General features: G+C 33.0%; 1 protein-coding gene across 4 annotated transcripts in view; it reads left to right on the top strand.

Moving 5' to 3' along the window:
- Nucleotides 1-3,267: 3,267 nt before the first annotated feature.
- snu (ABC-type transporter snustorr) overlaps nt 3,268-26,155 on the top strand; it is a 51,616-nt gene continuing 28,728 nt past the window's right edge. The window contains exons 1-2 of one of the 4 annotated variants that reach the window (XM_089081067.1): nt 3,268-3,495; nt 9,495-9,744. In XM_089081067.1, coding sequence (XP_088937193.1) covers nt 9,659-9,744 — 86 coding nt within the window. In that variant the 5' untranslated portion in view covers nt 3,268-3,495; nt 9,495-9,658. Of the gene's footprint in view, nt 3,496-7,809; nt 7,829-9,494; nt 9,745-22,736; nt 23,243-26,155 lie in introns of those variants that run through there. The other 3 variants (XM_011646421.2, XM_011646424.3, XM_011646422.3) reach the window with 3 other exon arrangements.

The following is a 26,155-nucleotide window of genomic DNA, read 5'->3' as shown; positions in this document are numbered from 1 at the left end:
GGAGTAAAATTAATTACGGGATATTTGTTCCAAAAATGTACAAGTACAAAAAAAGATTATTGGCAAAAAAACTTTATCAAAATAAATTGTTTGTGAATAAATTGTTTAAATCACCTCTTAAAAAATTGTTTTGGCATGTATCATGTATGGTTCTTATGTATTTTTTTTCGTAAAAACCGATGAAGCTATCAATTTTCAATTAAAATTAGTTCTTTTAAGAAATTAATTGTTCTTTAAACAAATTGCTTTAATTTATATATTACATTTCTTACAATATTTAATTATCTAAGAAGTTATATTAAACTTACACATCATGCAGACTCTATGGACATTAAAGTTAAAACTCTCAATAATATATTTAGTATAATGGCTATAAATTATTTCGTCGCAGTATTACTTTACATACTGAGATTCACATTACATTTACGTAATATCTATCTCGCCGTAATTACAGATGTGTGTGAATCAAATTGATAAGCGAGATCACGCAATTTATCTGGGAATAAATAAAGGATAATAAATTGCCGACAAAAGAATTTAAAAATGCGCGCGAGACGGCATTTTACACTCGTACGCTTCATCTCCGATTCTGCTTAATCTTTCTGTGAACAATTTTAGCTAACAACTTTGTAATAATTTAAGCTAGAAATTACTTATAACTATTCGATAACGTGAGATAATGCTGTAACTAATAAGCATCGCAATCGAACAGACGCGAACACTCATTGTATATTTAGTGGGTTATGCAAACGAGAAGTGTGTCAAGTTTAACGGCATTCGTAGCAGTCGCTCTCGCGACTGTCGCGAAGGAAGAAGTAAAGGCACGGCGACTCTGATACATTCTGCAATTTCCCAGATATATACTTCTTCATCATTTTTTTTTGATCTGTAAATGGTAACTGTAAAGGATAAACCGACTGTGCACGTGGAAGTGCATCACGTGCTCATGGAGTGCGGGTCTGTAGGTTGTACCGAGTATACTTTCGTTTAAAATACATATACATCTCTGAGATCTAGAATGTGCATGTGGACGCGCGCGCGGGCACAGATGTGTGTTTGTATAATGAACATCATTGATTCGAACGAAAGTGGTAATACTTGTTGGTTCATGTGCATACAATCAAAAAGCAGGTTTCACGCACACTTGTACACAAAACTTCAGTTAACATACGAACAGAAACTGGTTACTCTCGCGTGCACGTTTTCGTATCGCTGTGGACGACGAGTTTTTCCATCAGATTCAGTAGATCATCTGTATCTACTTATATGATTCTACGTGAACATATTATTTTATTTTATATCGACTTTCATTGTATCGACTTATATGATTCCATGTAAACATATTATTTTATTTTATAAAAATTATATTTATTTCCTGTATCACTTGAATATTTGCTCGAATACTATAACTTTCCGGCAACATTACTTACTTTTTTTTATCAAAGGCATTGTAAATTCTTCTTTTATAAAATAATTTTTTAAACAATTTAAAACAGCTTCAAATAATTATCTCTAACAACACATATATGACTTCTGAGAACATTCGAAGGACGTCATAAAAAGAAATTCCATATATTTCTTATATATATATACATATATTCAAAATATACATTATATATAAAAAAATGTATTGAAATTCATATATTCAAGTTTTCTTTTTTCAAAATACATATACATGTACATTATATTTAGTATAAATAAAGGACATATATATGTATGTATATATGTATGCATTTATTTTTTTTAAATACATGCTTATGATATGTTAGAACATACAATCTCAATGTATTAAGGAAAGAAGAAATTAGATAATTACATTTAATCTTTTGTATAATATAGTGCATGTCTCGAATATAAAAAATATCTATATAATTTATTTTACGATAAGCATAATCCGAACATTTTCTATTAAGATCTGTAATACTGTTAGAGATAAGATCACAATGAAACATATGAAGATAATTTTGTGAAGTTTTTTTAATGTATCATGTTTTCTAATTTAAGAAATAGTAATATTAATCATAATTTAAGTGATATCATTGATTCAAGTGATATCACTTGAAATATATCAAACATAAAAGAATAATATTGTCAAATAATTGTTAAATATTGTTAACTAATGATAATTATATTAAACAAACATATCCTAAAAGCGCTAATCTTTTATATAATCAATTCTCTAAACGCGCATCACTGCAAATAACACAAAACGCATGATACGAATGGCTCAAAGATCACAACATTTACGCTGGCACTATTGCGCGTCATATTAGCAAATAAAATGGCGTATTATTAAACATACAATTTACCTAGAAATCATGAATAAATCATATATAAATGAAATAGTATGCAGTATCCCGCGATCGCAATGCTGGTTATTAATATACGAACAAAAAAATATTTATATAATCATCTAATTACAGATAAGATGCACTTATCTAGATTAGTATGCATCCTTGACAATATTTCCAATGTTTAATAATAGCAGAATAGTTAAATCACAGTATAACTATATTTTAAAATGTTAGATATGCCAACAGACATTTAATGAAACATATTAAATAATTTAGAAATATCCTATGATGATATTTAACATTTCGCAACATACTGCTAATAATCGCAGCAAAGAGATAGAATTCTCGATAGTTGTTCTAGCCGATTATTATTATTATTAATTCTACTTAACGGAAAATTTTTCTTACCGAGAGCTATTCAGGACTCTAGCTACAACTGGAACTCTTACTTTACGCACGAAGAAGAAAACATACAAGCGCGAAGTAGGACTTGGAAGATTTAAAAAAGAATTTAGAAAAAAATTTGAATTTGATAACTAAATCACTTTCGCAAGAATTACGTTTTCTCACAGATTATTCCCGTGCAAAAGCAACACCGTGAAATCGAAGACGAGAGATGGGCGTTGAAGAATTTTCCACTATCTCTCGAGTTCGATCTCCTTCTACAAGGCCGTGCATCCTTCAGAGATTTTCAGTTCTCATTCTATCGATTTGAAGCGAAGGGGCCCCTATCCATTAGCGTCTGGGGCGTTTAACGTTTGCCGTTCGCTATGTGTGCGCACATGAATTGACCAAGAGTCGACTCGGTTTATCACGTCAGGTGAATGCAGGCAGCAGGACGACGGATACACCTTTCCTGCATGTGTGCGTGCGTGTGTGTGTGCGTGCGTGCGTGCGTGCGTGCGTGCGCGTGTGCGCGTGTATTTCTTGAGACCGCGCACCAGTTGGAGCGGGTCGCGCGCTCGCGCGTCCATGCATTTGTTGCTTAACCGGACTCTGTCCCGTCAGTGCAAGAAACACGTTCAAACTGATCGGTTGTATTGTACATACATCCGCGGCCGCGCTGAACTCCGAAATCGCTTCTCCACAGCGGTGCAACTCGCGCGAGGTAAAAAGGGCTTCCGCGGGAACTGACGAAACGGAACTTTCATTCTCCGAAGGGCACTACACGAGAGCGCATCCCGCAACGCTTCGCGAAAAGGTGCGAGAAATCACACGGTGATGAAAATAGTGAATAAGTCGCCATTCTTCGATCGGTTGTGATCGATCACGTCACATTATATGTGTGTGTGGAAAATTCGAACTTCCAGTAATAAGAAAAAAGGAAAAAAAAACTAGCCTTCTTTTTCAATGTGACAAATAATCTCGTCTCTCTTTTTCCCCAATTGTCGTAATTAATTATCGAAATGTTTGATTTTCTTCAGTGAGAATTATTAAAGATAATAAAATGACAAATGAAATATACGACTAAAGAGGAATTGAATACACGTGATGAGGATACAGTCAAAGTGGGACGAAATGTTTAAAACCGTGAATATGAGGACTGAATATACTGTGAAACAAAACTTAAGAGAAAGTGTGTATATGCGATATCTGAAATCGTGTCCACGTATTCGGTATTACGTACTCAATTTCGTTAATTAACATCAGTCGACAAGATTGTTGATGAAATTTGCATTGGCGCAAGCAAAACAGTAGATTTTGCAAACGCAACGATACAATGTTGACGTGATTTTTCAATTTTATTTAATCGGTCTTGTAGCTTTTGTATAAAAAATAAAATTATTTTCTCCGTATATCCGTATACGCGATATGTTTCCCTACGTAGAAACATATGCTAGAAATTAATATCGAATTGAATTTCTGAGAGCGCTGTCTTTAGTAAGAGTTCTGATCTCAATTCGAATGCATTACACCGCACTTTCCTACTTTCATCGCTAGCTGAAAGATATTAATCTTGAGAAGACGACTTGAAGCGAAAGGGATAACGGATCTTATCGGAACATTAAATAAAACCTATTTTTCGAGGACTTTAACCACGAGAAACATATGAAATAAAACAAATATACTAAAAATACAATGTATAGTTAATACAAGCAATAAATAAAATTTCTGTAAATTTAAAACACTCGAAAATTACGTTAAAAAATGTTAAAAATCTACGAAAAGAGATACGTATGTGAAACTTTCGATATTATTTTTAGAATTTTTTCTACGCACTACAAGATATATTAAAAGTGTCAAGCAAAAATACCTATTAAAACTAGTGAAAAATGTGTTGGATAATGTCCTGTATGTAATTAGATAATTGAATACTTAATTATTATACTGCAACAATTTTATCCGTACACATGCTGCAACATCAAAGATTACATTCTTACGTATACTATAACTATTGGGTAATGCAAATGTAAGCCCTGCGGGTATCTCACTAATAAGTCGACGACCGACTGGATACGTTTAGTCATCTACTAATCGACTAGATCACGGTACGTAACGACAGCGTTTCTAAATTTCTTTTTTGTTTATGACAATCATTAAGACATGGGCGTTTTCGAAACCGTGTTAGATCGATTTTTACCAAATTCTTTTTTTTTAAGAGCAGTAATTATCAAGCACTGCGTAAAACATACGTATTTACGTAACGTCAATTATTTAACATTATTGTAACTTGCATGAGCGATTAGATATTAAGAGATCGCGTAACGGAATCGATATAACGTCAGAGATAATAAAAAACTTTCTTTCTATACGAAAAGCAAATATTTTACACGATCGATATTGTATAAATATAAAAAATAGGATGTCTTGTATACATTTATATTATATACTGATTTTTAGAAAAATATTAGATGATTGAGTGTTTAAATATCGCGCAATCGCGTGACCACACAATGTCAATCTATTTTTTCACGTTAATTTTCGCATGATTTCTTCAATAATTGCGCATTAACGGATTATTGTCTAATTGTTTGCGATATTGCTCGTACGCTCGTTTTGTCGCGTGACGTGAATAATTCATTCGTTCTAGTAGCACGTGCGATCATTGTTTCTCCGACTGCCTACGCTGTACTTCCCGCTGCACAGCGTGCAAAATCGCGAAAGGAATCATTTGTCTCATGTTGATGATTAAAAGAACTCGCACAACAAGAAAACATCAATAATTTATGTCGCGTAAAAGATGTTGTTAATTGAAATAAAAATTACTATTTATATATTGACAACATGACAGTGATTGTTATTTCACAATTAATTTATGTTAATAACGATATTTTATAGATTGTTACAATTTCATTAAATAAATATTTATTTTGTTAAAAAAGATAATAATGATTGTCGCATTTTCACAATTGATTTGATTTAAGCTCTTATTTACTGACGATATCTATTATGTCGTGCGGTTTGCGGTAAAAGAATTTCATTTCTCTAGATCACACGTTTCTTAACCACATGTAGACATTTAATACATTCGAACATTGATATACTGTATATTAATTAACTAGATATGTGATGTCCAAAATTTTATTTGGTCGATCAATCTTCCTAAATTTCCGCTTCTATAATAACCAAAAAGTAGATTATACTTTGACCAGTGAACTAGTCGCAAGAATCAATATTAAATGGACAGATATTATCATATATAGGTCATCAGCAGAAAATATAACTACAATATATTATAATCGATATGTTAGTAATTGATATATCCTGCATCAAATTGTTATAGAGCGATTTACCAGTTAATATTATACAACATAAATAGTAATAACAAGAAACATATAAAAATAATATACTGAGTAATATAAAAGTACATGTTTTATAAAGGCAAATGAAATCACTTCTGTTTGTTATTAAATTATGTTATGCTTTAGAAATGTTTCTTAAATCTGAAATTTTATAATAATCTTTAAATTTTATATTACTAATATAAGATGCTACCCAAAAGTTCTCAAAATTTTTTTATTAAAAATCATATATTTATTTAAATAAATTAACTTTATCTCTTTTAGAATAATGCTTTTAGAATAATTGTCTGCTGCATTCATGCATTGGTTCCAATGCGATTTCAATATTTGAAACTGAAAGAAGTTATTTCTCATCAATTCAACATGTCTAACAATATTTTCTGAATCTCCTCTATCATATCAAATCATTTTTTTTTTAATTTTATTCACATTTTGGGAATGTCGCATTTTTTATTTCCCCTTGAATTTTTTTATTTTGAGGGAAATATTCTTTTTTTATTATCTAAAATGAAAAAAAAACTGAAGGGAAAACGATTCGATACAATAGATCAAGGAATTCAAAGGAATTCAAAAGAAAAAGAGAATCAAAAGATATCGCTGAATATGTTAACGAAAAATGACTTCCAGCAATGTTTTCGAACATTAAAATCGCATTAAGACCGATGCATTAATGCAGCAGGCGATTATTTTAAAGGAAATGAAATAAATTACACTGTAATGGCCCGAAAAATAAAGATATTTTTAGAATTTTTTATAAACAAAATAAACTATAATAAAATATAATTATAAACAAAAATTGATTTTTTCAAAACTTAAAAGAAATTTTAATAAGGTACAGATTTTTAAGTTGAAAAAAATTTTTTTTTAGTGCCTATATCTCTGCAAAAAAGCAGTTGTCTCATTGACATGGAATTCATTTGAAAAAAACTAGGAGAATTTATAAATTATGTACACCGATGGCAATGGTTCAAGGGAAAAATTAACATTTTAAAATCTTTTGTTATTAATAAAAATTATTATTAATAAAAAAAGGAACTTTCAATTTAAAAAATCCTACGTCGGATTATAGCTATCGATATATAATTTATAAATATTTCTGGTTTTTTTATTTCGTTTTCAGATGAACTGCCGAATTGCTTTTTCGCAGCGTCTACTAACGGTCTTTGCACGTACATTAGCGGTCAAAAATGCCTTCCCCCTTAAGTTAGTAGCATTTCAATATTTCACTCCGATTTTGACAAGCGGCACGAGGTAACGTTGTCGAACTTAACATGATGTATGAATAGCTAGATGCGATATAACTGGATATATTCTGCCTAAAACGCTATTTACTTAAGAGGGAAGGCATTTTTGGCCGCTAATGTACAGCAGAGATATGGACCCTAAATAAACTAACAAAAAATCTTTTTCTACTTAAAAATATATCTAATAAGATATTCTCCAAGTTTTAAAAAGATTCATTGTTCATTTCCTTAATTTCTCAAAAATACTTTCCTTTTATCGGGTTGTTCAGTGTTTTCTTCCTTTAATTTATTTTGTAACTGTATGATTTTTAATAAATAAATTTCGAGAACTTTTAGATAGTTCTTTATATCAACTTTTTTTCTAGAAAAAAAAAATTGATCGAAAATTATCAGATGTTTATGCGAGTCTCTAATTCTAAGAGAGACCGGTATTTCCCAGCGCTTTCACAAAAATGTCTAGAACATTTTTCAGGCAGAAGCGAGGTCGGTGATATCTGTCGTGTATACACACGATTCCGCCATTCGAGAGAAACGTCGATTTGTCAAGGTAAACGGCATGCGCGGTGCAAAGTCCTACAAAATTCTTGTGACATTACAAATCTCTGATCGCGCGATTGGAAGTTTATTCTCTCTTTTCTTCTGTCTCTTTTCTTCTTCTTTGCAAATATTACGTCTTAACTTAGTCCGCAACTAACAATATTCTCGCAATGTTACTTGCTACGTACACTTGCTACATACAAAGGCATTCACGTTATTTTAATTCTCTTCACGTTTAGAGAACATTGCATTCATACCGAGATAGATCTTTCTTTTCTCTCCCTCTCTTTTTCTCTCTCAGTCTTTCGTCACACGATTCCACAGAGTACATTAACACGCAGAAACAATTGAATATCGACGTAACTACCAATAATGAATGAATCACAATAAAAATACTATTCGCCACGTAGGTATTAATGTGAAACATAGTCGTACACCATTTAATACGGAAAGATTATTATCTATGTTACTACTGCAATAATGCCATTATGATTATTTTCATAAAAAATTGTCAATGAATTCTTTTTGTCAAATCAGTGATCCAATATCTCAATTATGCACAGTCAATTTTTATATAATATTACAGTGAAAATTATGAAAGTCGTTATTCATGTTTATAATTTACTTGAAATAGTCAAAGTTATTTTCTTTTTTGCTGTGATATGGCAGTATAAAAATTTCTTTTCTGACAATTGCATATAATTCCCACTACAAATATTATTATTTTTCATTTTCTTTTTTTAATTAGCATTAGAAAATATTTTAATAGTATAACAAAAATTGAATATTGATAACTGAATAAATTAATTTCAACCATCTTCATGATTCTTCATGATTTCTACAATGATAAATTGCATTATTGATTTTACCGATCTCGAAGTATCTTCTCTACGGTAATGGCAGGATTAAGTAACATCCATAAACACGAACTGGATCGGCATGTTCACGATCTCTTACTTTCGATTGCAACGTGACGACGAGCGGCGCCTCTCGCGCTACTGTATCGTATTCCCCCCGTGACGCTCGAGATATCTTAACAAGCCAAAGAAAACGATCGCTATTTCCACCGACGCGGCGCGGCCGCATTTTCTATTTCAGTGGCCGACAGACATCGTTATATATCACGCTTTCTTCCTAATGACCTCGAGCGTGCACACTTCGCTCGGTCGTGATAAAGTTGCATTTAAAGTTTCACTTTCCGTTATTGTCATGAATGAGCGTGTACTCATTAAAGAAACTGTAATATTTGCCCGCGACGGGGAAATCAGATTTTCCTCCAAGGCTCACGATATGGAGAGCGACATTGATCGCAATGTTGATTACCTGAGACACACGCGATACGTATATTCCGATGAAACAATGAATTTTTAAAAAATCATTTTAGAGTAACGTCCGTAAAAAACCAAAATTTCATGTTAAATCAGCACTTTGATTAAATATTAAAATTATAATTTATTTACAAAAATACTTAAGATCGAAAAAAATAAAAGAAGATCATCTTTCGCGCGAAATTCTCACTGACGACAAAAGATCCATTTCGATTACGGCAAAAAAATAACATTCCAAATGCGTGAGGCGGAAACTCGGTTTCATTCGAATATGCAGTATACCTCTACGCATCGCAATGCATCGCTAGTGTGTAGGACATAATATCCAATAATCTATTTAACTTTCAGCGCGGCGCACGTGTCGAAGTGACGTGTTTTTAACGGAAACAAAAGATGGATCGTCATTGAATCAGCAGCAAAACTTTCGCGCGTGAGTTCTCGCGAAAATCCTTAGCCCGCTTCAAGCGCCACTCGCGAAGTGAAACAGTACATATAAAATTGAAAGCACCGCGATGGATAACAAGGGGTTTGAAAATGACGATCAAGTGCAACGGCAGAAGATTAAGAAGATGTTCAGTTGGACCGATGGACTTCCCGGGTAAGTCGCACAGTTAGCTTGCAGAATCGTCGAACGTGACGGAAGAAATCTCCTAAATTTTACGAACGTGTTATTTTACTTTTTAAGTGGAGAAAGTTATGCAAATAAAATTCATCCTTATAAAATTTATATATATAAAATTTATATATAAATGTGATAAAAAATAACGTTATATCTCTCTTAGAACATGTCTCTCTTGAATTTGGTAGATTTCTTTTGAGAATGTAGAACGTGCGGAAAAAAAAAAGCTATAATGGATCCGCTTGCATACATTGATATATTGGGACATTCGCGATTTCGCGTTTTAGATCGGTTAATTATATATCGAAATTCATACGTATACACGCCAAACGTATTTTACGGTCCAGCGAAACTTTCTTCGGCGTGGATTTCTAAGAAAGCTCGCGCCGTTTTGCGCATGCATAATCGTCAGGAATTGCCAATCGCGCGATATTGCAATTTCAATTGCATTATGCGGCGACTTACGCGACGCGCCAACATGCAGGAGCGAGATTTGCACTCGGCGCGAGAGACATACGGTTTCCGTGGGATTTTGCAATATACCGCAAAAAGCTGGCCGTGCGGAGGAAACTTGTAAATTCGCTGTGAATACAGACGATTGGTTTATGGTAAACAGGTGTGGAAGGCAGTCTTCCGTCAAACTTCGAAGTTACAGGTATTTCGTCGCTGAAACCAAAATGATTCTGTCTCGCACAAAATAATTTTCGCGATTTTATTTGTACACCGAGTTTGCTTGTTATTTGTTCGAATAAATTAAAAACTCACTAAGCCCGTACAGTCTTTTAACGAAGGAAACTTAGTTCGAGATCAATCTCAATTATTCGCAACACGAGTTTTAGGCTATCCCATATGCGATACGTAACATATGCCGCGCTCGCGGGTATTTTTTCTTTTTTTTTTTTCCTCACGAGTATGGTCGTAGGAACTTATGGCATGCAACTCGGCAGTGAGTCCTGCGCGGTTTACTTCGGCGGGACCGAGTTCGCAATCGCGCGTGAAAGTGGCCGGCAATAGCCGGCAAGTGCAGCGAGAGACCAGGCCGCGCGCTTTGCCTGACTGTAGCATTGTATAGTGAAAGGACAAACGCAGTTGAATGCATGCACGATCGTATGTAACGCATCCTCACTATCCAGATTCTTGGGATTTCTACATTTAACATTTAACATATTAATACCTTGGTTCTAGAAACACCGTGTGTGTGTGTGTGTGTGTGTGTGTGTGTGTGTGTGTGTGTGTGTGTGTGGTGTGATAGTGTGTGTGTGTGTGTGTGTGTGTGTGTGTGTGTGTGTGTGTGGTGTGATAGTGTGTGTGTGTGTGTGTGTGTGTGTGTGTGTGTGTGTGTGTGTGTGTGTGTGTGTGTGTGTGTGTGTGTGTGTGTGTGTGTGTGTGTGTGTGTGTGTGTGTGTGTAGCGTCTCGATGATAAAATATGATGCAAAAAGAATACAGTAAGAAAGTAATGAAGTAACATATATCAAAAATACATATATTAAAAAAATATTTAATAAATAAATGTGAAAAACACATAAGTGTGTAAAAAAAATGGTAAATGATACAATTCGGGAATACGACATGTATAATAAAGAAGAATTATTAGCCCCAAAAAAAACATATTAGTCTTATTTAAAGTGATTAATTAGAAAGAATTTTTATTACTTTAAAAAGCACCAAAATTGTTATATAAATTTATATATGAGTATTCGTTTTGATCAATTGTAGTAAATTATTTATAAATATCCGTTAAATATTTGTTAATAAATAAACTATTTTGCCTGAAGTTTCGAGAAAAATACTTTAGAAAACTATATAAGATTAAAACAGAGTCTCTGTAATAACTTAAGATTATGCTTCTTATGCGTCTTATCTTTCTACTTTTAATAACAATACTTGCATAACAATGATCGAATTGGCTCTGATATCGAAAAAATGATACACGGAAATTCAAGAAAGTTTTAAGAGACGACACTTGTTGTAAACGACATACTTATGTCATTGCATAATCTAACAATGCACTATTATGTGACTAGGAAGCGCGATGTAAAACTCGAAACGCATGATTTGTTCATTATCTGACAGTGCAATAAGTGCACGCAACAGATGCTACTTTAAGTGTCATCCGGAACATAAAATTGCAGTGCATTTTCTGCATGATAATTCGTAACCTGTCAACGCGACAGCAATTTTCAATAATTATTTATTCGATAACATAAAAGATTAGCTGCATATATTTCAATGATATATATGTTTACATGTAAAAAAGATTAATAATTCTTCTTTTATACATTTATATATTCTATGCTAAAATCTTTTTTTCTTCACTTCACTCGAACATTGTCAAAATAATATAAGTTTTGTTGAACTGTGATTTATGAACTTTGATGCGAAACAAATATAACTCTGAAAATTTCTCCTCTCTCTCTCTCTCTCTCTCTCTCTCTCTCTCTCTCTCTCTCTCTCTCTCTCTCTCTCTCTCTCTCTCTCTCACATGTGTTTTTGGAAATATAAATTTCTTTCTTTCTTTGATTCCCGTTAAGAAACAACATTTACAAGAACGAAAATGTATTTCTGAGTCTGAAAAATCCATATTATATAGAAAAATAAATAGCGCGTAATAATCATTTTGAGTTATCGATATCGAGATTTTGAAAATATATCTATAAGTGTAAGTCTTCAAAGGTAAGGTATCTCTGCTAGGAATTTCTCCCAAGAGATGGCACCACGACTTCAGCTCTTCGTCAGAACTTTGAGGCTCAAATTAGCATAAACGTTTTTCTCGCGTTTTGCAAGTACCTTGAGCCGCAAAACGATTAACTCATCGACCTATTTGTCGTTACTATAAGCGTAGCATTGATGATACACTTGCACTGTCATTCCTTTTTCTAATAAAATTATCGATGATGTTTGATAATATACGATGATATTATATCGATTATAAGTATATTTATAGATTTTTTTAAACAAATTTATGGATAATTTTTTTAATAAAACTTGCATTATTTTGAATTTTGCCAAGTGAATAACACTTTATAAAAATCGATTTAAATTAAATAAGCAAGAATTTTTAAAATGCTCTTTAGAAATTAATTCATAAAAATCTCTTTATTATTATTATAATTTCAATAAACATATCCAGCAAAAAAAAAGATCAAGGATATCAAGGATATCAAGAAATTTGTTCTTGAAATGTTATATTTTTTAGATATGTATATTATTTTCTTTTTATCATTTTCTATTCCTACTTTTAATTTTTATAATTTTTACTATGTAAATAAAGTTTTAATTACACAACTACATACAAAGTTTTTGCATATTTGTATTGACGACATAGAGATAATTATACAGCCTCGGCATTGAAGATCATGATCTTTCCACTTAATTTTCATAAATATCACATGTTTTTGTGATCGAGAAAATTGGCACATGACTAATGAAAAAAATTATTTATGTGAATATGTCTGACGTGCTCATTTATTGTTCTATGTCTTCGATAGATCTCCCTGGCGGCATTGTTACTATTTTTAATGATTTGAAAAACTTTTATTGAGTCTGGTATCAATGAAGGAAAACAGTGAAAAACACGGAATTAAAGATTGAGTAATTTTTCTATACAATTAAATCTATACACTTATATATATATATATATATACATATTTATTATATGTATATAAAAATTAAAAAATTAAAAATTTGCAAAAACTTAAATTTTCAATTTTTTTATTTTTATAATTATAACTTGATTATACAAGATCATAATAGACATCGTTCGATTATATATCTATATATAATCGAAAAATACAAAATTCTATTAAATTTTAAATTAATTTCTTTATTTTATATATATATATATATATATATATATATATAAAATACAATTTTAGAAAAAAATGTTATTTCCAAGAAATAATAAAGATTTATATGTTAATTATTATTTTTATTATCATTTAATGGTAAAAGAAATTCTATGACGAGGTATTCGTCATAGAAATTCTTAAAGAAATTAATTTAAAATTTAAATTAAAATAATAAAATTTTCTAAGAATTTTTATGAAATTCTAATATTTAAATATTCATTCTCATTTCATATTCTAATATTTAAATCGTACTTTTGATAATAATTTGTTTTTTTCGATTATATATAGATATATACGATGTCTATTATGATCTTGTATAATCAAGTTATAATTATAAAAATAAAAAATTGAAAATTTAAGTTTTTGCAAATTGTTAATTTTTTAATTTTTATAATTATCATTTAATTAATTAATAATTATTTATAATTTAATAATAACTTAATATTGATATAGCGATTATTAAAAATTAAAACTTTATTAATTATTGTTTTATCAACGCATGTTATTAGATTCCACGATAAAGATATTCGCTCTTCTGTCTCTTTCTCGCTTATATTCAGCCATTGAGAATATTAAATGTGACTTTCTTTATCATAAATGAGCACGTTCACAGCACCTTGCATTAAAAACATCACGAATGTTTAAAATTACTTTCTGGCTGCTTTGGATGCCATCTTCATGGAAATTAATAATTATAAATAAGTGAAGCTTCTTAATAGGTTTTAAGATATTGATGATATTCTGACGATAATTTTATAATGTAAAAGTATCCATACAAATTAATTTTCCGGCCAGGTTTTCTGGCCGCTCCGTCTTTCTCTGCTGCGTAAATTTGCTCGGCCTATTTTTAGGCCGTCACTAACGAAAATGTTCCATGTTGGTACAACGCAAGTTTAGCTCTAGAAGAAACAAACAGCTCGTGTTTACATCCAATAAAACGCAAAACACGGCAGGATAAATATAATTAATATTTAACTAGTTAAGCTTTAATGACGCAAACAAATAGCAAAATACATACTCACGTATCCTCCTGTGCGAAACCGATGCATTATTATCCTCGAAAAGTGGACGTATGTTTATTCAGTTAATTGTCGGCTATAATATCTGATCCGTCGACACGAATATAATAATGTGGTGTGAAATGCAATGGTTCGAAGGTTACACATGTGACACAATATAATTTTTGTGCCTTTTGTTTAATCGGCACGTTCATATCATATTTTCATAATGAGGACCGACCTATCGGACCAGTTTGATGAAGTCGCTTTATCACAGTTTTTCATTTCGTCACGTTCTGCGAAAGTGATGGAAAAAATTGTCGAATATTACGCGTTGCGCGCGATTGTAAAGTCGATAAAAAGACACAGTTCCTTTCTTGAGCTTTTTTTGCATCAATCGTTAAAGAATTGCAATATTAACGTATAAATGAAAATACATCAGCGCTAAATGCAAATGGCTTTTCACACGATCGACGATAATCACGAGCCAAACATTCCTTATTTTCATAGTTATATCTGATGGAGAGACATTAGCTTGCTGAAGGTGATATCTGCCGGAATATTTTATATATTCTCACAATGAGCGGGGTCGAAAGAACAGAATTGCAATGTTTAAATGTGATTTACGGGGCGTAAGCGTTGAAACTTAGCTTTTTCTTTGGAATCACATCGCCTCGCGAATAACACGTCGATCTTGTTTAATTATGGACGCGCCCATTAAGCACGTTATTACGTGAATATCCGCGGTAAGTTTCTCTTACTCCGTTATGTTACGTATCGTTGCCGAGAACACGAAAGATCCCGAGGCCACGCCGTGGGTCTCGGACACACGAGATTTCAGCCTTAAATTCGCAGCATATGGAGAACATGGAATTCATGAAATTCTCGTATGTCCGAATATCGATGTCCGAATATCGCGTATCAACGTACGTACCTTCGTCAGACGTTTGATCGCTCTTCCTGGGATTTACATAATCCAGCAGCAGCTGGACTGACCGCTTTCACATCTACACCACTGTCTTCGGCCGTGTTTAGCGACCTGGTTCGTTGACAAACCCATGACGTTTTCTTATTTATTGTTTACTTCTTCGCTTCGACGCTCGCAGGTGCAATTGAGGATATGTAGGATTGAACTTTACTTCAGTCGACGGTAGTGAATTGCGCAGTTAAATTGCATAAACCAATGATAAGTACGCAAATAACTCGTAACAATAAATAGATGAAAATCAACCTGGATCGTTACATAAAAATGTAAAAACAATAAAGAAGTAATTTAAGAAAGATTCGAAACGGGTCAAGGCTGCTCGAAGTCGCACTGATGGCGAAAAGAACGTAATACATCCTGCGAATCGGTCTTGGGAAGACCGATCCTGGACTTCGCCGATGATCATAATGAGGATCGCGTGCTGTCGTCTGACCCGATAGTCATCAAGTGCATGCGCACCGAAGCGAAGACTTTCGCTTTTGCGCGTACAAATTTTGTACAAAATTATACGGAGAATCTTCGATAACACAAATTTATAGTACATATTCAGCGAATGCTTTTGACAAATTTAATTATTTCTTGAAATATATAACTTAAGATTAACAATATCATAATAGAAAATATTTGCGTATTTTTAAAGATGCGCCAAGAAGATCGTTATAAAATGCAAATTATTATGTAAATATCTCAAGCATAGGATTATTGCTTGTTACATGTTTATTACAATTCGTTTTTTGTATAATAACCAAATGCAATGCATGTATGTTACATACGTTCACTTTTAGAGCGGCACTCTAAAAGTGCCGTTCTCAAGTCTTTTTAACTGACTTTCGACTGGAAGACAAGAAATGTAACGATACGTTTTTATTCGCAACTGCCTTCGATTGAGCTACATACATGAGAAATTTTTATGTCGCAAATGAAATCCTCGTATTAATACACGCTATCAAATTCGAGCATATTTATCCTACGAAACATGTACCTACGAAATATGATAATGCTTACAATTTTATTTTTGGTCGCAGAAAGTAATATATAAGATTTCGTTTTGCATGACAATTTTTATTATTTGTTTTTTATTATTTTATTTCAAACTTAATCTATTTTGCAAAATTAATAAATTTAATTTATTATATTTTTTAAAAGTCAACAAAAATATTGATTATATATAATTAGAGATTAATTTTAAAAATTAAATTTTGTTAATGTTTATAAAAACGTCATTATTTAAAACATCAATCTTTATTATTCTAATTTAGTATAAATTAAGAAAGAGGAATTGTGGAGATTTTTTAAGGAAATCTTTGCGAGGAATTCACCAATTCAGTAATTTTGCATAACTTGTCTAGTGAAACGTGACGAATATACAGGAATTACAAGATTTCCACTTCCAGAATTCTCCTCACGGTAAAAAACTGTACAGGTTCAAGGTTGTCTGCTCCGAAATAAAACTACGTATTTTAGTTTACAACTGACAAACGTGTCAATTTTTTTGGTTCAGTTGATTATTGCATCAACATTGCCAGCAATTAAAACCAACCGATTATTGCAAACATCGTCAGCAATGTACGGTACATAAGCGGAGAAAACGGTGATATGTCAAACCGCGCGATATAAGATCTTGTCGAATCTCGTCGAGATCGATAGGGAGAACGGAAGTGAAAATTAATGATATCGATCATTATACGAGCATGATTCTCTCAAGGTCGAAGGATATCGAAACGTGCATACTTTGCGTACGACCGTTGCGAACACTTTCTCTTTCCAACCCGAACGTCAAACAAAAATTCCGCCGCACTGTTGATAAGCGGCATTCCGCCTTCGCGGGATTCCCGAAATAGTTTACTTTCAGTCTAATAAAAATTAAATTAAAACAAGCTCTTATTATCCTATAGCAATATATGAAGTGAAGAAAGGGCTAAAAGAACAAGCGTAAAAAATAGTGTTTAAAGAAAAATACGAAAAGAATTATAGTATATTTAAATTTTAATTACAAACGTTTTGACTTAACTCTTCTCGTTATTTCGGTTTAAGTCTTCATCAGTTCATTCAATTAACAAATCATAATGTAGAAAAGTTATAAAGTTTAATTACAAAGACATCATTTAGAAAAAAATAACATTAAGATTGAAGCAATTAAATTAGCATTTAGAGACAACACAAGAGTAATAAATATTGATTTAAAAGATGTTTGAGCAAAAGTCTATAAGAGGCTATGTTAATAGATAAATTAGAGTTAATAACTAAAACTACATATTTAAAATAAAGATAAAAAATCAAGATAAAAAAATCAAATAATTAAAAATCAATGAATAAAAATATTTTCATAATTAATTCCTCGTTCGATACTTTCAGTCAATTTTATGCGAGATTCTTGGCACTATCTCTAATATAAATTCTATCTCTTATATAATTCTATCTCTAATATAAATTAAATAAATGACTATCCTTCATATCAAGAAACGAAGCAATTTTTCAATGAGACTTCAATGAAATTAATTTAGAGGAGCAAATATTTAACATAATTATCACCATAAATAGAGTACAATGTATTAATTTGGGAGAAATTTATCAAGCAATATGAGCTGTTAAAAATATATTCAAAAATAAATTGTAGTATAATAAAAGAAAAAAATTATTACTGATTAAAAAGTTATATATATATATGTAAGTTATATATTAATAAATAATGATATTGTTATTAATGAATTAATAATAAATTTGTCGAAAATATCTGTGAATAACTGATCGCTATGCTTTGATACTCAAATTTAAATAAGTTATGAATCTTGACAATATCTTAACAATATGTACAAACAGGTACATTTATACAAAACAGACTTGCAAAATTGCGATTTCTGTGATTCTATGCGACTATGCGACGATTTCAATGCGGGGCGTGTAAACTTCGGGTTTGAGCGGGCTTTATACGCAACCGGAAGTCGCGCTTTACAAAATTCCCATTGTATTATTGCCAATCAGTCAGCCGTGGACGATCATGCTCGTTGCAACTTCTTCCATTGCAGCCTCCGCAAAACACGTTAATCCGTGTAATTTTGTATATACATCTGGAAATCCACACGATATCCGGTAATCGATACGTCCTTGCACGTGTGCGTAATTATTAATGCCTCAACAAAAAATACGACGGGGAAATATCCCCTTCGGCGGTCATTTAATCGACATTAGCGCGCATTTTATCGACAAATCGATTTTTCCGTTTATTTTCTTTTCCGTCACTTCTTTCTTAAGATGCAAATTTATTAAGCCTAATTTTTCTCACAGCAGACCGGTCTCTTCCTTAAAATTTGCATGAATGATAAACTCAAGAAAATCGGTTAAATGCTATTGTCGAAGATGTTTAATATTTATACAGAATTAAATTATACTATAGAGATTTTAATTAACGATATACGCACAAGTGATATCAAAAATGACGATTTGATATTTTCGAAACATCGAATGTTACCAACATTATATGCGTAAATATTAGTTTTACGGGTCACAACGCGCATAGTTGAATTTTCGACTGAAAATGAAAAGAAAGATTCATAACTCCCTGTTATTTAATCAGGTTCACATTACGTCAGGTGCCGCAGTTGCGTTGCGCAATGCTGGGGAAAGTGTAGACCGTCTTGACCACCGTTATGGTCGCCACTTCTTGACCTGAAATGAAATTGTCGATTGCCGCGAGAACAATCGCATTTAAATATCCGCATTGCAGAAAAGTCAACGTGAAAAGATATTGTTGATATTGTATTCGTTCCTGTTGGTTCAACATTGTAGATTAACACGCAGCGCGAGAGAAAATGTTAGCGATTTAATCTCACGAACGTGAGAAAGCGATAGGAAGACAAGAGATATTCAATTATCTTATGTCGCATCGCGCGATTTGTATAGATTTATTGAGAAGCGTTGTTTTACGAGGAATCATATTCAGAAGACTTTTCAGAAGACCTCTCTTGAGGAGAGGACGCGGAAGCATTTATAATGCGTGCCGAAGTCCTGCGCACGATATACATACTCGTATGTGTCAGTTACAAAGCAAATATGACAAGCTGATTTAATGAAGAACATGTTCATGATAATATAACATTTATAAATGGATTTTCATTTTATTTCTATTTCTAATGGAAATCGAAGATACATTCAATAATTAAATTATTTTATTTAATATAAAAAAATAAAAAGTTTATTAATTAAGTTAATAAAGTTTGCTAACAAAGAAGATAAGTTTTAACAAGTTTTTTTATTTGTTTATGTTAATTACTATCATCATTTATTTTTAACAACAATTATTTTATTATTTTTTTAACAACTTCTGACGAGTATTCATATGGGATTATATACATTTGCATATAAAATATGATATGGAGGCATATCTGACTATCTTCGGAATATCGCGAGAAAAGAACCGAAAAGGGTGAAAGACCGTCACGGTCGTGGGTATTTCAGGCGGCGATCGAGGTCATCGGAAGATCATTTCACTGAAGAGAGATCCCTTAGTAACATGCAATATACATACATTTTCTTCATCTCGACTCAATCCAACCTTAACAAGAAGCTATACTAAAGACGAATGAATGAATGCATTCTACTCTGAATCTCATATATAGATAGCAGATTAAATATTCTTATTGCGCGACTATAAGATGACGAACACACACACACACACACACACACACACACACACACACACACACACACACACACACACACACACACACACACACACACACACACACACACACACACACATACACATGATGACGAAGAGGCACGAATCTTAATAAATCTGTTAGTCACTGAAAACATGATAAAGCATTAATGTAAATTATATATTTGTGTAACAATTTTTGTTGATTAAACAATAACATAACTCTCGTATTGATAAAAAATAATAATACACAGGCAACGATAAAAAAGAAGAATAAAAAATGGAATCGGTATTAGAGAAGCGTTCAAGAATCAGTAATTGTTCGATGTCTGGCTTATTCCACGTTGTAGATCATTAGACGTGGCGGAAGGTTAGATTTATTGACAATTTATTCTCGCGCTCGATAAACAAAGTACCGAGCCGCGTGCTAAGAAAATTATTCTCCATTTATTTTAACACGCTGTTTCAACGTCCGACAAGTTCGAGACATTGCTTTGTTGTCCGGTCTATAACTAGGCTGCGGGATTATTTGCAAGCGTACACAAACATAGGATTTAAGTGATTTCTACGGTTATTAACCCTCCATAGCGTTTTCTCATTCGCCGTTAAATGAGGAGAGAGAATTTTTAACACGAAGGAAATTGAACTTCATCTATCCATTAATCTTAATTTGATTAGACTTAAATTTGATTAGATTACGCGTGTGGATTAATTCTAATATCTAATCTAATATAATTCATTTTGTGTAGATTATACGAAAATTTAATTTTACATCTATAAAATATTCCTTATAATGTTTTTTGCATACGATGTATTAATTGTTATAAGAAATTTTAATAAAATAGAAATCAAATTAAATTATTTTTATAATAGACATTTAATAAGAAAAAAAGAATAAAGATATTTTTTATTTATATTTATAAATTTATCTTTATTTTCTCTTATATTTATATTTACATTTACATTTACATTTACATTTATATTTCTTATCATATCGACGTTCTGAAAATATAACGTGCGTTTCATGCGTGCATTTCTTGCTAGGCAGAAATGTCGCGCGACGTCGAGAGAATCTTCAGTGTCTTATTATCGACGATGACAATAGCATAGCAAGGTGTTTTACCAAATTAACTACCGGAAGCGACCAAGCTCAGATACGCGAATGGGCTCAGGAAGTCGGTGACTTGTGCCCTTGTCGTTTGCAATTCACTTACTAATGCTGCACACTAAACATCGGGATCACGCGTCGTCGCAATTATTTGCTGAAAAGATGCTAAAATTGGAAATTGCGAAAAATACTTCTCGCAAAAGTAACTTAAAGAATAAGCATGCGCATTAACGTCCACGCCGACCAATTCACAATCATCGTCGAAAAACCGTTAATTGGCGATCAAACAGAAAATTGCAGGATGCATGTACATGTTTTAACGGAGAAGAATTGAAAGCGGAAATTGAGCAAGCAGATGAAACAAGCGTTATGCGCAAATTGCGAAGAAATAATCCTCATTAAACAACGTTTCTCAAGCGTGATATAAACTTGTCAAAAGGATGGTAAAAACGAAACAAGAGAAGCAGAGATCGAAACAGTAACGATGAAATAGAAAAAAAAAAGAGGAAAACGCAAAATCGCATTACGAACGGAAATCGATAGAGCCTGAGAGGAGGAAGTTAACGTTAGTTGGGATTGAAGATACTGGCGCAGAAGGAGCGGAGAAAGCGATCTCGCGATCCGCCAAAACGGATCTCCGGATCGCCGAGGAACGGCCTTTCGCGAGGGAACAGCAGGTGATGGGAAGAAGTAGCTACAGTGCCGAGATGAGCGAAAGCGTCCGCAGGTCGAGCTTGGCTTCTCGAAGGAATTAGCTCTACCGCACGATTGCGACTAACATTGAACGGACAAATGAACAAAATTGCTATAAAATGCACCTAAAGGAAGAATGAAGCTAGACGTTTTAAATCTTCTTTCTTCTTTCGCATATTGAATTGTTTAACAACTCTCGGATTCGGATGAGATAAGATATTTTTTACACTCCTCTCGAGTATGACAAGAAAATGAATATATCAATTAATCAATCCTCCGACTCCGACTTGTAATAATTTGTTAATCTTGGTGATTCTGGAATAAAAAAAGAATTTTTTATGGAAACGAATTTTTAACTTTTTTATTTCAAGAGAGAACAATAATTTTTTTAATGTCATACCATTTGCCTAATTGTCTGTTTCCCTCTAAATTATCACTTAAAGCGATATTAATGAAAATAAACACGGGAAAAGATGCAATTAACGGGAAGAAGTCGGCGAGGGAAATCAACTGAAAATTCCGGATCGGAAGTCAGGGGAGAAAATCAGCGCGGAAAGTGTGTGACCGCCGGGTTAGTCGGAAAAGACAAGGACGAGAAGCAAACGCGACGTGGCGAAACGCGAGGGAGCAACAGGTGGAAGGGAAGGCGAGCACTCCGAGTATTCGTGGAGGGAAAGCATTCGTCGAAAAAAGACGGCCCGGGGACTCCACGAGGAGGAAAGTGCAAGCGCGATGGCGCTACCGAGTGTCGCGGCTAAGCCCGAGTCCGAGTCCATGCCCGAGACAGTCCTCAGTCTCGCGTCAGGACTCGAAAGTCGCGGAGGAAGACGGCGATCGATCGATCGATCGATCGGCAGGCTGTCCCTCGACTATCCACTCGCGATCAAATCAAACTGAACACACTCCGTGTCTTCATCGATCTCCTCGTGGAGCGGTAGTCCGAGAGCCTCCGTTTTCTTCTCTCGCGGTGCTTTTTGGTGTTCGGTCGGAGTGTCAGTGTGTGAGCGAGACGTCAAACGTCAACTGGTGAACCACCCCAGATGCTGCCGGTGATCATTTCTTTTCGCCCACGTCCCTCAACTGTGCCGGCCTACGAGCGGAATTACACGTGAGCGGAATTTCGACGAGGATTTTCGAGTGCACCGCTGGTGGATCACCACGGGATTGCGAAAGGTAGCGATCGGGAGGTGCGAAGCTGACGCTCTAATGAAGTTACGCAAGATATAGAAAATACAAGTTTACTTAGTCTTTTAAACATTCCTGAGTACGTAGGATACAAACTGATGCGTGACAAGACTGATGCGTATTTCAAACCTAGATCGATATTTTTTAAACTATCATTTAATGATTAATGATTAATTGGCAAGCTTGTAAGCCTCAATGTCATTAATCTTTAAATGGAAATTAATCAACTTGCTTATCTGATATATCTGAGAATTTATCAAATATACGAAGACAATATTATTTTAATAAATTTTCATAAATTTTTTCTTACTTTAAAAGATGGCATTTACTATAGAAGGAAGTTGGAATTATAAATTAATCTAAAGAAATCGCAATTGAATTATTACGTAAAAATGTCGACTAAAATTTAAATTTATTATTGCAAATCTAAAATTCAAAAAATGCTATTTCTCATCCGAGCGTCTCTATTAATGGCGTCTCTATTAATCACGTAACAGAAAACAGAATTTTTTATTTTGTGCCAAAGACAAAAATCTTAATTATAAGAATATAAATAATAAAAGAATGTAAGAATATAAGAATATAAGAATATAATAAAAGAATATAAGAATAAATAATAAAAGAATATAAATAATATGAAAAGTGCATATATAATCAAATATAATTTATATAAAAAAGCATTAAGATGAATATTTTTTCGTAACGCTCTTCGTTTTCAAGGATAATTTTTTTATTCTCATGTTGTAAAATCCTTTTAGCGATTCATTATGTTTACTAATACGCATTATTATGCTCATCCTATTTTTGTATCAAGACGCAACGACTGAAGCACCTTTTATGAAGAAATAATCTCGTCGACAGAAAGTCGCTAAGAATCGTAATATTTAAAGAAACTAACGAAGAGTTACATGTCTGAGAGTTATATCCCTACTCTCGCGAACTTTCGTTCTCTGTGGAAGTCGTCGGGTCAACGAAATTTCTTCAACTTCATGTGACACACATCTTCAACTTCATGTGACACATATCCTTCATTTGCCATCTAAGTGAAATTGCCCTCTAAATTGGTTCGAGACTTTTCTATGCACGACGTGAGAAAGTGGTAAATTGTGGGAAAATTTGTCTTCCGCTTCAGCACATGATTGACAGTCCGACTGTGAACTCAAAATAATCAAAATAAAATCATTTGAGACGAAAAAAAACGATTATATATATTATATATAATATGAAAAATGCTAAAATGTTTGAATCACGGTAAAGACGGAAAAAACGTAATTCTTAAAGGAACATCTTTATAGCGTTGAACTCCATCTTTCACACATTTCGTATTCAAAGTGTCAATCTTTTGTTCTCATCTTCAGAGTATATAGGCATTATCTTCAGAATATATAGACATTGATGGCAACGCAAAGACTATTATTATTATCTAAGATTATTATTATCTACATTATTATTCCTATTTGCATGAAAATGAGATGTTAATTACCATACTAACTGTGTCGGCGTAGTTTGCGTATGAGCGATACATTAATATATTATTTTCGAATTTCAAATTGATTCTAATCAATTGAGAATTTAAGAACGGAAGCATATTACAATATCATTAAATACGCACACAATAAGCGTGTACATAATACAATGCAGTCGCTGTAAAAATTTGCAGAATTTGCAGAACATTTGCGTCGCGCGAATCGGCCTCACGTAATACAAGACAGAATAGGAGTCGGGTTCTGACGATACCGGAACACACATCGTAGTGAAATCGAACGTAATGAGGCAGACGACCGTCTTCGAGCACATCTTCACGCACGCATTAACATTTCCAATCTCTCGTTTCTAGGAAGACCGATTTCCGGACTAATCTTCAAAGCAAAGATTTGCTCGCCGCGCAAGATTGACTTGCCGCAATAACATTTCTTTTCTCATCTATGATATTTCTAAAAAGTCGTTACGAAAGTTAATTGTCTTGAATCGTCAGCTTTTTAATTTTTGTATTAACGAATTTTTACATTCAAATACAAAAGTATTAAATTCTTCTTCAGTAAGTTTGACGTATTTTTTCTCTATTTTGATGTTTTAAGATATAGAAGATACAGATTTAGAAAGTACGAAGAAACTTGCGTCTTTAAAGAGATTTAAAGGTTATAAAAAAAAAATGAAAATTTTAAACGATTCAAAAATTGAAGAGATCTATGATTTCAGGATACAAAAATTTAAAAGTTCAGGACATAAGCTTTAAGCTGGTCACGTGACGATTAATATTACAATTTTCTGTTATATAAATATTTTATTAATGGAAAACGTTTTGCAGGAAAATCTGAATCTTGAGTGCATCACACGCCCCGACGCGTTTTAATCATCATAAAATTTCTGACGGATTAATTAATCAGTTTCCATACACGGACATAGATCGACGTGTACCGTATAATAACGTCGTAAAGAAATCCCCCGATGATATCGAGGCGCGATGTGAAAGACCGAGAGAAATATACTTTCTCGACGGCACCAGAAGGAAACTGCAAGTTAAACGTACCCACGGCAAGAGTATTGTTTCGTCTCTCGCAATGTATAACTACGTAAGGTCAAAGTAACATCTCGCTTCGATAACTTTCATCCGATGTCTTCCGCGAGGCTCATCACGACATAATCCACGAAAAACTCTTAAACGCTTTTATTTTAGCACGCGCTATCGCGCGTGTCGTAACGAAATTTAATTTTCGTGAAAGCTCGCCACAGAAATTCACCGTACAAAAATTAAATCAATTAAATTATGTAATATAATATTAATACATAACGCTACGTTAGGCGAACTATATTAAATAAAAAAATCGCAATGTTGCGCTGCGGAGGGGAACGCCGCAAAAGGAATGGATGCAAACCTCTATAAATTTCGGTATCTCTCGACAAATTGTGCGGAT

This window comes from Pogonomyrmex barbatus, unplaced genomic scaffold (genome assembly GCF_055798465.1).
Source record: "Pogonomyrmex barbatus isolate J1 unplaced genomic scaffold, ASM5579846v1 scaffold1, whole genome shotgun sequence".
Taxonomy (NCBI): Eukaryota; Metazoa; Arthropoda; class Insecta; order Hymenoptera; family Formicidae; genus Pogonomyrmex; species Pogonomyrmex barbatus.
The sequence above is the reverse complement of the archived record's forward strand: the minus strand, read 5'-3'. Positions and strand labels throughout refer to the sequence as shown.